Source organism: Macrosteles quadrilineatus, unplaced genomic scaffold (assembly GCF_028750875.1).
Source record: "Macrosteles quadrilineatus isolate MER2022 unplaced genomic scaffold, UCM_ALF_1.0 Scaffold_3__2_contigs__length_128488019, whole genome shotgun sequence".
NCBI classification, from domain to species: Eukaryota; Metazoa; Arthropoda; class Insecta; order Hemiptera; family Cicadellidae; genus Macrosteles; species Macrosteles quadrilineatus.
Window position 1 is genome coordinate 31,354,711 of NW_026542596.1, and position 15,318 is coordinate 31,370,028.

A 15,318-nucleotide genomic window follows, 5' to 3' on the forward strand; every position below is an offset into this window, starting at 1 on the left:
AACATAAACCAAATTCAAAACAGTTCAAAGAATAAGAATAGCTTCACACGAAAATTTTCGCCACATATGTACAATCATGCAGATTGGCTATGTGGTTGTTCAATTAAAAATTCATTTTTCTGCTACACTTGTTTGGTCATGGGGGTTCAAGATAGAGCATGGACTGTAGACGGCATTTCAGACCTTAAACATCTACTGGAAAAAGTAAAAAAACACAAAACAAGTGAAAAACACATAAATGCGTCAATAGAATATGCTGTTTTAGGTAAAGTTGATATTAGATGCCAATTGGACCATGCATATAGGTTAAAAATACAAAAACAAAATGAAGATGTTTCGAAAAATCGATACATTCTAAGTAAGCTAATTGATGCAATTAAATTTTGTGGAGCGTTTGAATTAGCATTACGAGGACATGATGAACGCGAAAATTCAAAAAATCCTGGCATATTTCGTGGTTTGGTTAACCTTATGGCGGAGCTGGATGTAACATTGCAACAGCACATAAATCAAACAAATAACCGAGTGTTTTTGGGTCTGTCCAAAACCATACAGAACGAGTTATTGGACTCAATATATTACGTTTGTCTGCAAATGATTCGTGACGAATTGACACAAACCGACTATGTTGCTATTGAAGCCGACGAAACAACAGACTGTGCCACTTTATCCCAACTAGTATTTGTTATTAGGTACGAGCTGAATGGCACGATTCACGAGCGATTTATCACTTTTATTAGACCAAAAGGCCATGATGCAGAATCAGTTAGCGAAACAATTTTTGAAGTATTAGAGCAATTAAACCTCGACAAAACTCCTGATAAAGTCATTGCCCAGAGCTACGATGGGGCTTCCGTAATGAGTGGCCAACACACGGGAGTACAAGCGCGTGTAAAATCTAAATATAAGAATGCAAATTTTGTCCACTGTTACGCACATCAATTAAACTTAATCATTGAACGCAGTGCTACACAAAATAAGCAGGTTAAGATATTCTTCAGTAATATCGAGGGGTTTTCATCATTCTTTTCCCAGTCAACAAAGAGAACTGCAGTTCTCGATGAGATAGTAAAACGTCGTATTCCAAAAAGCTCAGGTACTCGGTGGAATTTTAAATCCAGAATTGTAAGCACAATTTTTAATTATCAAAGAGAGTTGGAGGAATGTTTAAGTTACATACTCGACGATGACACCAATGACTATGCCACAATAAATAAAGCTGTTGGCCTAAGAAGTATTCTAAAAGACGAAGACTTTATTTTCTGGCTGGACTTTTTCAATCAAATACTGCCCCACAGTGACATTCTGTACAACCAACTGCAGCAAACAACAATTGATTGCGTCAAGGCGTTTAAGTTTGTAGGCGATTTCAAAACTGTGGTAGATCGCGTAAGAAACTCGACCATGTTAGATAAACCGAGAGATAGTGAACCCGAATCGAGCAAAAAGCGGAGAAGGCACGACGATCAAAAACGCGTCGTCGCAAAGGAAGTGTGTGACATAATTACGTCGGGAATTGATGACCGTTTTACGTTTGTAAATCATTTGTCCGCGGCAAAACTGTTTCAGCCAAGTTTGTTTGGGGAGTTTAAAACCAAGTTTCCCGAAAAAGAGTTACACGCTGCTGCGGAACTATTTAGCCTAAATAAAACTGAATTGAAACAGGAGTTAAATGTTATTTACAATAGGGATGATTTTTCAACGGCCACAGGGTCATTAAGACTACTCAACTTTGTCTATGACAACAACCTCAAAGATGTGCTTCCAGAGTCAATCAAACTTTTAAAAATCATAAGCACAATACCTATGACTACTTCGGAAAGTGAACGTTGTTTCTCTACTTTGAAACGAATTAAAACGTTTACCAGGAGTACCATGAAACAAGACAGACTAAGTGCGCTTGCTATGTGTTCTATCGAAAAAAAGCTGTTGTCAACTTTAAACTTCAACGAAAAAGTAATAGATCACTTCGCCGGGCAGAAAGAAAGGAGGATGGATTTCACATTCAAACAGTACAATTAAAGTTAGGCCTTATCCTCATGGTATGGTTTTCTACTCATATTGCCGTGGATGTTTTAATATAAAATACAATTAGTCAAGCCTTACCCTCATGGTTTGGTTTTCTATTCGTTATTGCAGTGGGTGTTTAAATTATACAATTCAATCAATGTCAGGCCTTACCGTTTGGTTATCTACTCATTATTGCCGTGGATTTTTTACTATTAAATTATCAATTGTTAGTTATATGTTCAATACAGTGTAGTCCCGTTTTACAAGGCCGTAGGCCGGGAGGGGGTTAGAGGGTCAAACCCCTCCCCCAAAATTCCGAAATTACGCAGTACAAATTAAAACTAGGTTTAAAAAGTTGAATTATGAAATAGAAACCACAATAGAGAATTAATTGTTATGTTTTGCAATATCTATTCATATTTAATATAGGCCTAGTTCTATTAGGATAATAAATCTGATCTATTAAATAAATTGGTAAAAACTATTTAAAAAATATATTTTGCTTTACTCTACTTATGTCTATTTGCTCATGCATGACAAACAACAGGTGAAATGGGAGTTTTTGGACTATTATTGGACACAGTTTTAGGCGTTAAAATTGCTTCAGAAAGTCACCAAACGGCTTTAAAAATTTAAAATTTTTTCCGGGGGAGGACCCCCGGACCCCCCTCTTCTGTTGGGGGGTGCTCCACACCCCCCAAACCCCCCGGAGCCCCCCCCTAGACTAGGTCCTAGAGCCGCCACTGTGGTAGGTAGCTACTGCACTTTAAACCAGTGTGTGTGAATCAACTGCAAATCTCACTTCAAGGCTTTTCAAATTGACACAATTGCAGTTTAATAGTAAAATTATTGGATTCAAATGCATATCGTATATGCCTAAAATCAGATGAAGGAATTGGATGGTCACGTGGTATTAACGAGAAATTTTCTATACGGTATTAAGTCTGCCAGAATTTTTCTTTGCGCGTGTAAATTAGCAGTTCTGAATTATATTCAGTTTTAATTGACTACTCGATTCCCGTACGTAGGGCGGGCTAACATCTAGTATGGTTATTATATCTATTCTATCTGATAATGTATCAATAAAATTATTTATTATGTTGCCTCCAATATAAGAAATAATAATAATACTTAAAATTTAGGTTGTAATTAATTTACTTTGTAAACTTATTTCACTACAATAAAAAAACGTCATGAATAAAATAATTTATTGAGACATAAAAAAATTTTGATGGTTGATGTTGGTAAATTTTGCTATTAGAACAGCGTCACGATGGCAACACCTTGGTCTACAGTAAGGGACTTTAGAGCTGTGACTTTCTCCTTGCCCGTTTTAAAAAGAATCCCATCAAAACAACTGAAAAATAAATTAATTCTTTGATTACTTCTATTAGTTATAACAAATTTTGGATGTACATTTTATTTCTTGTACCTATAAAGTTTAGGACAGACGGTAGAGGAAAATTGAAAAGATAAAGATTTCTTTTAGAATTTACTGCAGATTAAAATTGTTTGATCAAATTCTTCAAGAGCGACATACAGTTTTGTGTGTATTTTAAGCTGAATATGTAGGGTGTTTGTAGAAAGGAGTGAGATTCCCTGTTGTTGGTGCCATACAATAAACCAAAGTGTAACACTCACAATCATGAATACTTCAAAATCTAACTAATCTAGATTCTATGCCACCAGAGGATATTTTATCTTTGATCATTATTCCAGCTCATCCAGTTATATAGTTTAACACTTTGCATCTAAAAGGATTATATGTCAAAAGCCAATTGAGACAAACTTTCTACATAACATTTTTTTAATAACAAGATTAATCTTTGTTACTTTCCAGCAGCTAAAACATTACGTTTAAAATTATCCTTTGTGTTCAAGCTGTCAATACTGTGATTACAAAGATATTATTACTATTAAGACATAAAATAAGTTACTTAAGCTCTTGACTTACTTTATTTTCTCATGAAGAGCTGTACGAAAGTCTTCGGCTGCTTCTTGAGATTCTACTTCCAGAAGGTCCAGCTCTCTCAACTCGTTCTCGCTCAGGCTCATAGAAACCTACGAGAATCAACACACCACCTTATAAACTAGCTATATTTTGTGATAACAAAAAACGAAGCATTTATAAGGGACAATTAAATTTAACCATCAGAATCTGACATTTTAACAGATTTAATTAATAATAATCTCTTGGTTTAAATTTCAAAGCAAAATCAAACTTTAAACAGCAGGCTTACTAAAAAATATTTGAGAGTAGGTCTAAGTTAACGGAGTCAAATAATTATCATGGCTTTTGACTTGATGCACTTGAGACTCTATCGTGAAATTTTACATTACCATGTTTCAGATGTTGCCAGTTTTGGAACAAAAAACTGTTTAAATAAGCTACAAACAGGACAGAGTACTGCTGTGGTAAAATCAAGTTTTCTTTCTTAACTACATAAATAAACTTTAAAATCATTCAAAGATGAAAGGGTAGCTTATTGTATACTATTGCATCTCAGGGCCCCGTCGACTATCAACTAAAGTCTGACAAAACTAAACAGGAAAAAAATTGGAATAGTTAAACGTTTTATGCTTATGCGAGACTCATTCAACTATATTCTCTTCTATTACTTTAACTACGACTGGTCCATAAAATTCAAAATTCCTACTTCAAAATTGAAAGTAGTTGTCACAATTTAAATGAACAGAAAGTCAACTTGTTTTGGTTGAAATATATAAAAATGTATCGCTGTGCCGGTAGGTTTTGTTAAAGTGAAAGATTTCTCAAAATCTGGCAAAATTATTTGGTATTTTTATTTTTCACCAAATAATATTTATTTTCAGGTTTTTTTCACCTATTTAAAAAGTCAGTATGGACTTAACAGAGAGAAAACACCAATGAGCTTTGATAAAGAATCAAAATGGCTGCTTAAAAAAAAAAACAAAAAAAAAAAAAAAATTGCTAGAAAGAGTCCCAAGTGTTCTATGTTACATCCTTACCCAAAAAAGAAACAGAAAAGTTATCATTGGACGCATTAGCAACAAAACTTTTTGATCCCTTATGAAGAAAGAATACATACTTTTCAGTAAATCTTGGTTATATCAACCAATTCTTTTTAACTAGAAGTCAATGGGATTTGTAACCAAATGTATTCAACTGTTATTTTTTAATTTTTCATAATTAAAAAACTTGATGGATGTTAAAATTCTTAAATGACCACCATTTTAAATTCCTTAGACGGATTACTTTTTAAAAAAAAAGATTTACCCCGACTAACAAAATAGTTCAGCGAATCAAAAGGAAAAATTGTTTTGCAAAAACGCCAGGTGTTTGGATGTCTGAGTAGGCATTATATAACAGACATTCATTAGAAACTATGTTTACTTATTTTGCCTGGATAACCACAATTTTAGTAACACTCTGGCTGTGTAAAAGCAAATCCTCGAGATATAAAGAAAGGAAAACCCCAAAATAAAAGTGCTTTGGTAATGTAAGAAAACAATTGCAGCTTTTGGAATAAGATGTTCTTAGTCCTCAGATTAAAAAATATGAAATAACCACTATAAACATATAACATTTTCCACACTTGTTAACAAAAACAGTGGTCAAAAGTAGGAACAAAAATAAGACAAGTGTACCATTTTAAATAGAAAAAATCAATTACAATAAATTCTTATTTATGTTTCATTAACTGAGTATGTTAAACAGATTAACTTTGAAATGGAAGGATGATTATGAGAATGTTAATAAATCTTTAAATATCCAAATTATAACTTAGACTGTACTAAACTACTGTCAAATCTATGTACATACATACTCCAAATTATGATAATGAATTGAATAAGTAACATTTCACCACTAATAAAGGGAAATCGTAGTTAAAGTGAGAGTATGAAAAACATCTGAACTAATACTCAAATAGTAGTTTATTTATAAAAAATAATTTTAAACTAATTACAGAGACTTTGGTGTATGCTGGGTTCAAACTCCTGATCATGAAGTTATAAAGGATGGTGAACAATTGCTAACTCGTTCACTATGATAAGCATATTGAAGAAAAGACTTTAGAAACAAATGTGAAAATACACTTCAACTAACTCGCATAAAAAGCAGATAATGTAATGAGAATTGTATTAGTTCTACAGATCTTCCCCTATTTATCAAATTGGAAGGAAATAAAAGCCCACAGCATTCAAAAAATAAAAGCTTCAAGAATACTTTTTAACCTGTCAAAAGATAATAAGATAGATCGAATGGAAACTAATTTTATTATTATGCCAAACCAGTTGCTGTATTAATACTAAAAACCTGTCAAATGATAATGAGATAGATCGAATCGAAACTAATTTTATTATTATGCCAAACCAGTTGCTGTATTAACATTAACATTGCATTAAAGGAGTAGAATGTTGTCATTTGTATCATTGTTGTGGTTTTTTACTGATTTATAACAAAACAGTTTTAATAAAATATGTCTACTAAACAGTTTAGTTTAAAAAAAAAAGATAACAATAATTTACAAATAGATTTATAACTACTTTGGTAATTAATAGCAAGCTCAAACCGTTTTCCTTCGACTAATACGATTACAGTACTGATTAGTGACACATGATCAAAAACACCAAAGCCATACGACAGAGGGATCAAATAATTTTTTTCTTCAATATTTCTTTGTGGATCTCAAAAGATTTGAACAAGGTTTCAGAGGTATTAGCTGTGTCTTCTTATTTCCTCCAATGCAATGTAAGTAAAATGAGGTCCTGCTAACACAAACTATTCTAAACACAACTGTTCAGATTACGCTATAGTTACGTTATAGTTGGCTGGAATGGCAATAAAAAAACAAGTTTGACAATAAAGAATGAAGCAGAAGAACAGTTGTAATATTGGCATTTGTGGTTCACGTTTCCCTAACTGGTGTAACTTGGAATTGGGTTTGATAAATTCTTAAAAACATGAGTCTTTTAAACAACAAAACTCTGTATCTGTTAAAATAAAACAAAGATTTTTTTTTTAGTAAGGGACGTTTTTGGAAAAAGCTCCGTAGTTCCTGAGGCGGCTCCATAATGAGACGGTGCGCAACTGTCCGACACCTTGTGAACATAATCACACTATTTACAGCTCTGTATCTCACCTGTATACTTTGCTGTGTATCTACAACATTTTAAAAATTAATAAATCTTCTGCTGCATGCGAGATAAGATAAGTGATACATTTAATATTGCTAGAAACATGTCCGATGTAGACATTCATCGCTAGATAACTAACTTAAATTTATGGCCCTAATGCAATGCTTTAGTGAGAATAAAGTGCGGAAATGAGTTAGGGGAATTAAAAATGGCCAGGAAAATGTCCATGATGAAGAACGCTCAGGCTGGCCTTGGCAGGGCTTTGGCTTCGAAATCAGTGAGGGAGGTTGTCATTCCAACAATTTTGCTTGGATTCAGGGATGTCCATTTTGACTGGGACGGGTGGCGTCGTCCTGTAATCCAGCTACTAGGAGGTCGCGAATTGTGGATATTTATAGGCATGCACTGTGGATGCGATACTCCCTGGTGTGGATTAACGTCCGCACGGGTGAGTACTACGACTATCCGCAGTGCTATCCTGATGATTAGACCAATTCGTATATACCAAGGAAAAAAAGTGGTTCGGATTCCACATCAATCAATCAATCAATCAAAATAACTTTATTCATATTGCACATTTTGTACAGAATGGAGTCAGTTATAAAAACACAATATTAAACTTATAACTACTTACAAAGAAAATTGTTATTATAAAAAAATCAAATTTCAGGAAGTTGGAAAAAATCTTCTAATTTATACAAGGGTCTGTTGGTGAGAAATAATTTCAAACGTTTTTTAAATGAATTAAAATTACTTATATTTTTTATATTGTCAGGTAAGCTATTGAAATATTTAACACCACTATAAGATGGAATTTTTTCATAAACCGATAAATTATGTCTGTTGAACGCCAATTCATTACCTTTTCTGGTTGAATATGTATGAAAAGAGTTCAATTTTGGCAATCTTTCATGGTTTGATTTAATATAAAGGGCTATTTGATAAATGTATAAGCTAAAAACAGTCATAATTCCCATTTCTTTAAACTGCTCTTTTGCGGATGTTTCAAAATAGCACATTAAACTGTAGGTCCCTTAGTCGCCATTAGCTGTATGGGCTATTAATTAAAAGATATGTCGGCCTTAGTCACCAACAAGACTACAAGATCGCGCCACTCATCATACACTCATCTCCATTCATACTTGGCTTAAAATACCTACTTTGTATGGTCACCATTTCAAGAAAAGTATTAAGTATTAAGTATTAAGATGATATGAGGTACACATGTTTCATTACCAGTAATGATTTGACTCCAAATTTCAAACGCATCAAACGCATCTTCCTTGTAACGCATCAAAATATCAAAAATATCATAAACACTAAATTTGTGTCAAATTGTGTTCCAAACAAAATACTATAAACTCTCCTACTCATTTTCCACACTTACCTCTCACTCATTGCACTAGGGCCATAAACTTCAGTCAAGGGGTCATGAATGTCTGCATCAGATAGGTTTATTACAGTCAAAAAACTTATCACTGACTTTATCTTGCAGGCGGCAAAAGAATAAATACTTTAAAAAATGTTCAAGGCACACGCAAGGTGTACTTGTCAGCTGCAAATAGCACAATTGCTTAAGTCACTTTGGGGCGTGCACGAAAACTACGAAAATCTTTATGCACAAACGGCCCTTACTTATAAAATACGTCTTTAGTGGTGGATTAGCAGGTCCGGATTTTATATATTTAAAAATATATATTACATTTTTATCCAAAACCATTACAAAAAGATATCTATCTACCAAATGCAATATGTAAAGTATGTTAATTTACATTACATTGCAATTTACTACATATTATAAATGTCGAATTATGTACATTGATTAATAATAGAAATGTTATCTAAAATAATGTGAAAAATGTTTCTAAAAGACTATGATAAAATAGCACAATGGGCAATAGACATTATAAACAACACATTTTCTACAAACTAAGCATGACTAATAAAATCTAATACAACACAATAAATGTGTTACAATAAATAAATACAATTGATTTACCCGTTTGTATAACATTTATTACATCTCCAACTTACTTGTTCGATGTTCAAACTAATTCCAGAGTAAAAACTTAAATTTAAAATAATGTAAAAAATTTACGTATTCACTACGTTGTACATTAGGAAAAAATTAGGGCAATAAAAATTAAAAATAAAAAAATATTATATAGTTCATTGAAATTCTACAAAGTTGTTTAAAATGTACTGAATTTGCTATTTTAAATCTTTTGTCTTTTGTACAACCTTTTGTCAGCAACATTAAGTTACTAAACAAGATTTTTGTTTCCGTCAAAATGGATGTATTGAATCAATAACTTCTAACCAATTTCAAGCTTTTAAAAAAATATTAGACATCCAAATTGTGCAAAGACTATATGTAAAATAAGATCTACCATCGCAGCCAAGCGAGACAGATAAAACCTGAGACCAGCTTTGTATTCTTTACTTCATTCACTACTACAAAACGTCAAAAACAATGAGAAGGATAATCGCTAATCTCGCCAAGTATGAATCATAGTCTATGATTAGGTTTCCTTGGAAAATGGGTCAACCGTTACTAAACTCCATTGCCAGTTAACAGCTGTGTTGGCAGAAAAGCATTTAGACAAAGGACAAGTGGCATTGGGATTTCACAGCAGGCCATACGCATTTGCACAAAGCTGGCAGCAGAAATTTTGGACTTAATTCACTACCCAGGATTGGTATATTAGGTTGGGTTAGGTTTAGGACTATGTTTACGGACCTTTTGCCTTAACATAGTCCTAAACCTAATACAGTGAACTAATTCGTGGTAGTGAGTTAACAGAAAGGGTCCGAAACTTTGCATGTTATCAAGTACGAAGGTATAACATATATTCAGAACCAGGATTAGGTAGAAAGAAATATAGTTTGCCCAATATTGAACATCATAATCAATTGATCAATAATGGTCAAGAAATAGCTGAACATTTTAATAACAAATTTGCTGACATTGCAAAATCAAATTCTGCTAACTTTCACCTTTTCAATGCTCATATACTGTTGAGAAATTTTAACCTCAATCTTAATATACCTAGTTTTGATTTTCACCAATTTCAAAAGAAAAAGTATCTACAGCAATTTGGTCCATAAAAATAAAATGTCAGCCGGTTTGTAACGCTGATAAAAAAAAAAAACAACAATATTATTGCAGGTCCATTAAGCTTTATAATAAACCAATGTTTACAGAGTGGAATTTTTCCTAATCAACTAAAATTCGCTGTAATTAAACCACTTTTTAAGAACAGCAGTAAGTCAAATCCTGACAACTACCGTCTGATTTCAATTTTACCAGCTTTCTCTAAAGTATTTAAAAAAGTTATTAGCGACCAAATATCATCTTTTTTTGAAAGAAACAACATTTTTGTGACAGAACAATATGGTTTTAGATCAGGACGTAGTACAACTCAGGCTCTGTCTGACTTCTTGTGGGAGGTCGGGTGTGGCATTGATAGGTCTCAGAATGTTGCTGGAATGTTTTGTGACTTGTCAAAAGCCTTTGACTGTGTTGTAGATAAAGCTTTATTTTCGAAGCTTAAATTTCACAATTTCTCTCCACTTGCTTTGAAGTTGTTAAAATCCCATCTTTCAAACCGCTTCCAAAGAACTATTATTTTTAAAGATTAAAGATTTTAAAGACTTTTCAAAATGAAAAATGAGCTACTGTGGTGTACCTCAGGGCTCTAACATGGGGCCTTTGTTGTTTTTAATCTATATTAACGACCTGCCTTTTAATTTAAACTCAAAGCTTGTTCTAGCTGGTGATACAACAGCTATAGGCTATTAAAATCAAACAGCCCTAACAATTTACAAAATTTTATAAACCAAACTTTTGAGGATCCAAACAAATCGTTCACAGCAAATGGGCTTAGTCTTAATTGTTCTAAAACTCAAGTTGTTAGGTTCAAAACTACTCATGATAGAGAAAACATTGAATTAAATATTAATATTCAGGGAAAAATCATTAATGAAACCTCATCTAAAAAATTTTTAGGTAACCAGGTACAAAACACTTTAAATTGGGATAGATATACATCAATTGTAGCTAATAAACTTAATACAGTCTCTTTCCAGATGTCTGTCCTGCAGCATGTTACTGACCTCAAGACAAGGATGATTGTTTATTATGCTTTGTTTGTGTCAAACATGTTTTATGGAATAGAGTTCTGGGGAAACTGCTCAAATGGCGTAACCATTTTTTAAATTCAAAAAAGGATCCTTAGAATTATGATGACATTTTCAAAACCCAGACGATCCTGTAAATTATTATTTAGAGAGTTGAAAATATTAACGCTTCTGTCAATTTATATCCTGCAAACATTAATCTTGAAAAAAAAAACCTTGAATCTTTTATGAATGAAAACCATAGCCATAATTATTTAACAGGACACAGAAACAATTTACAACTGCCCATTCACAGACAATTTATTAAAAATTGTAAAATAAACTGCCTGAAAATATTAAATCACTAGAATCACTTAAAAAATACAAAAAAGAAATCGTCAAATTGCTGCTTGACAGAGTGTATTACAAAGTAAATGATTTTTTAAATTATGTATTTATTTGATTTTGAGTTATTATAGTTTTATGTCTTTTATGTATATGACCATTTCACCTGTTTCCTAGCTATGCTGGATCTGTGAACGTTTTGTAGAAATAAATTATTGACTTGACATAGTCCTAGATAAGTCTTACAGAGACTGCTCTCATCAGTTCAGCTAATTCTTGTTGTCACACTAACGGTCCATTGAATTACCCCAACTTTATTCACTGCTTCAAACCAGAATGATAAAAAACCGCGGCCATATTTTAAACGCAAAACATTGTAAACAAATGTATTTTTTTTACCACCTCCAATCTCCCTCAACCTCTTCCATACTTTTTATAGTCAGTGATTCCACACGACCAAAAAAATAATCCCCTTCACTAGGTTGAGAAATCCCGTTTAATCCCGCTTTTTAATTATGAAAAATTCCGTTTTATCTTGCATAATTTTTTCGTCCAATCCCGGGTGTTATATTACACCTATAGTGTTTATAATGGTAGTTTAAACATTGCTATTATATTTGTATACGGTAATTTAATTAATAATTGGGGTTAGTTATTCTCTAAAATTAAGTATAAAATCAAAACAGGCATCATACTCAAAAATCCCGATTCATCCCGCATCCTGTTTTAATCCCGCTTATGTCCTAAAAATCCCGTTTTTGGGATAATAATCCTGTGTATGAAAACACTGTTTATAGGTCCACATTCGTATAATGTCAACTAGTGATGGACTTGTGATGGTCGAGGACTTAGATCACAGAACGTTATTTATTTTTTGGGTGAGCATATTACATTTTCTTCCACATAGTTTTCAGTGACTAAAGAGAAAATTGTCCCTTAGGGGTTGGACAAAGTAAATATTTGGCGATGGTCTCAGATTTTACCAGCTCGCTTGGCTACAACAGGAGCTAGTAGACCATAAATTTACAGAGAAGCCTTGTACGACTATAACTTTGCTGAGTTTTAAAGATTTGGCAACAATCCTGTATTACTCCTGCAATATTAAGACATAAAATTAAAATTAAATTTAGAGACAGAAAAGTTATTGCATTTACATAGTTTCTGTGTTACATTTACCGATTAAAATTAAAATCTAGATTTTAAAACACAACTAGGCCTAAATGGCATTATTTCACTTCATCTATCACCTAATCTAAGCTATTCTACTACAAAAATGTGTCAACCTAAAACACCTTCTATAACAATAAAAAAAAAACACACACGTCCAGTAATAATATCACTAATTTCTATCGAGAATCATAAAAACATTGATACTGAGGATATCTTTCTTCAACTGTCGACACCGAACTACAAACGTCTGATGGGATTGGACACACAGGGCTAACAATGTGATTGCATGGACAAACTACCAGCAGAAAGCTTTAGTTCTGTAGAAAATCATGTGGGAAGCAAGATTATTTCTCAGAAAAAGGTTGCTATTAGGTTGTTATTTACCTTTATATTGTGACAAGCTCTAAGGGTTTTATTAATATTAGTAGTTCATTCGCTCATTGTAACCATTTCAGATTCTGGAAGCATAGCCCTCTTTGGTATGGTTCATATTGTGGTTTGTAGATTTACAATAGGCTAACTAAGGAATCATATAATATAATACATATAAAATAATTTATTTTCAATAATAAAAGTATGATAGGTAGTACCACAAACCATATCCCCAATCTTTATAGTATAATGTACCAGTATCCCAATATTTCCATTGTCAAAATTTTAATCAGGCCTATTTCATACATCAAAAATTTGCATGTTATTATATTAAAAGAAAACATATTTAAGTTAGTTAGCAGCTGATGCCTTACATAATTAATTAGAGCTATAAGTCATTTTCAAAGCGTTACCGGCATGTCAAAACGAACCAACTTTAAAAATGATATTATAAAGACATAAAAGTGATAACTTTACCTACAAAAGCTGGTAGTTTATGACACACAACTCTACTCTCTACTTCTGGTTCTCGCCCTACGGTAGCTACAAAGGAAGACAAAACTCGAAAAACCGTTTGTCACTTACAGTTCTCGGCTCTTTTATAATGGCAATATATTTTCCTGAACACACCCAGGACTTTGTCCTCGAAACAGAAAACATTCAAAGTTAACATACATTTACCCTTCACCAATATACACAGATGTTACGTACAAAATATGTTTAAAGCTAACGATTCACAGGAATTCAAATGTAAGATACAATGAGTGATTGGGTAACTAAGATCAGCAAGTGAATGTGAAACTTACCTTTGTGCGTTTAGGAGGGATTTGAGTTACGTCTAAGTGAACTTGCTTTTGGCACAGAGATTGCAGCAAGGCAATACCTGAAAACAAGAATTCGTTAACGAATTGGTGCTGTTTCTAGATGATTCTTCTATGGGAAATCAAAGCTACTATTGCGGGCTCTGCACCCTTCCACCTACCACAAATTGTCAGCTCAAAGAGAAACACATGCCCTGAAAACCTTATCCTGCTCAGCAAGGAGATAGAACGAGAAAGCTGGAGCTGTCTAGAAGGAGTTACTTGCCCTGATGAATGTTTAAATTCAATAAACGCTTGTCTCAATTATCATCTCAATTGTTGTAAAAAAAAAAAAATCAAAACAAAAATCTGATTTTCAAAAACCCACCTGGATCACTCGTGGCGCATTTTAGTGTCAAGGGAAAAACTAAAGGTCTATTGGATGCAGTTAAAAACCCACAATAGCATTGAGTTTAAAATCTTCTACAATTCATACAAACGAATATACAGGCAGGTACTGAGAGCAGCAAAAAGTTACGAAATAAACAAAAGGCTGAAAAGTGCTGATAATCTTTCAAAGGAGGATTGGTCAATCATAATCGAGAAAAAATTCTCGGCTAGAATTTCAAAACCAATTGAACTGGAGGTGGAAGGTAAAGCTGTTCTAGGGTCGCTGGAGGTGGCAAATGTCTTAAATAACTTGTTTGCGAATGTCATTGTTACTGGCCTCATACCTTCGGCTACTACTGGGCAGGTCAGCGTAGCCGAGTCGATGTATTTGACTGGCGTAACCGAACGGGAAGTGGAGAGAGAGATTTGTGAGCTAAAGGCAAAGAAATCAACGGATGTTAATGGTATGTCTACTTGGATATTTTAAAAATGCCCCAAGGGCATCACCAAATCAATAAATCTTTCTTTTGAGAATGGCCAATTTCCAAATTCACTCAAAGCTGCCAAAGTAATTCCAATTTTCAAGAAAAGGGATCCTCAGCAGCCAAGCAATTACAGGCCTATTTCTATCCTGCCGGTGCTAAGCAAAATTTATGAACGATTATTTATGCGCAGGATGATAAATTTCTTTGGCCGATTCAACGTTTTGTCCAAAGACCAGTTTGGTTTCTAGAAAGGAAAATATACTGTGGATGCAGTCATCCACTTATTGGAAATGATGGTCAGCAACTTAGGCAAACATAACATGACACTAAGTGTCTTTCTTGATATGTCTAAAGCATTTGATTGTATGGATCACAACATACTCCTTGACAAACTGTGGAGCAGTGGTATTTGAGGTTTGCCACATTTCTGGTTGAAGTCCTACCTTTCTGGAAGGACCCAGCAAGAGCAGGTCAACTGAGTACTTTCACATACCACCAGTCTGATATAT

General features: G+C 33.3%; 1 protein-coding gene across 4 annotated transcripts in view; it reads right to left on the reverse strand.

Annotated features, from left to right (window-relative positions):
* The window catches only part of LOC128988754 (tubulin monoglutamylase TTLL4-like), a 48,173-nt gene that overhangs the window by 8,081 nt on the left and 24,774 nt on the right, over positions 1-15,318 (reverse strand). For 3 of the 4 annotated variants that reach the window (XM_054410356.1, XM_054410357.1, XM_054410359.1), the window contains exons 17-18: positions 13,941-14,017; positions 3,965-4,071 (exon numbers count right to left, since the gene is read on the reverse strand). In XM_054410356.1, coding sequence (XP_054266331.1) covers positions 3,965-4,071; positions 13,941-14,017 — 184 coding nt within the window. Of the gene's footprint in view, positions 1-3,204; positions 3,368-3,964; positions 4,072-13,940; positions 14,018-15,318 lie in introns of those variants that run through there. The other variant, XM_054410358.1, reaches the window with a different exon arrangement.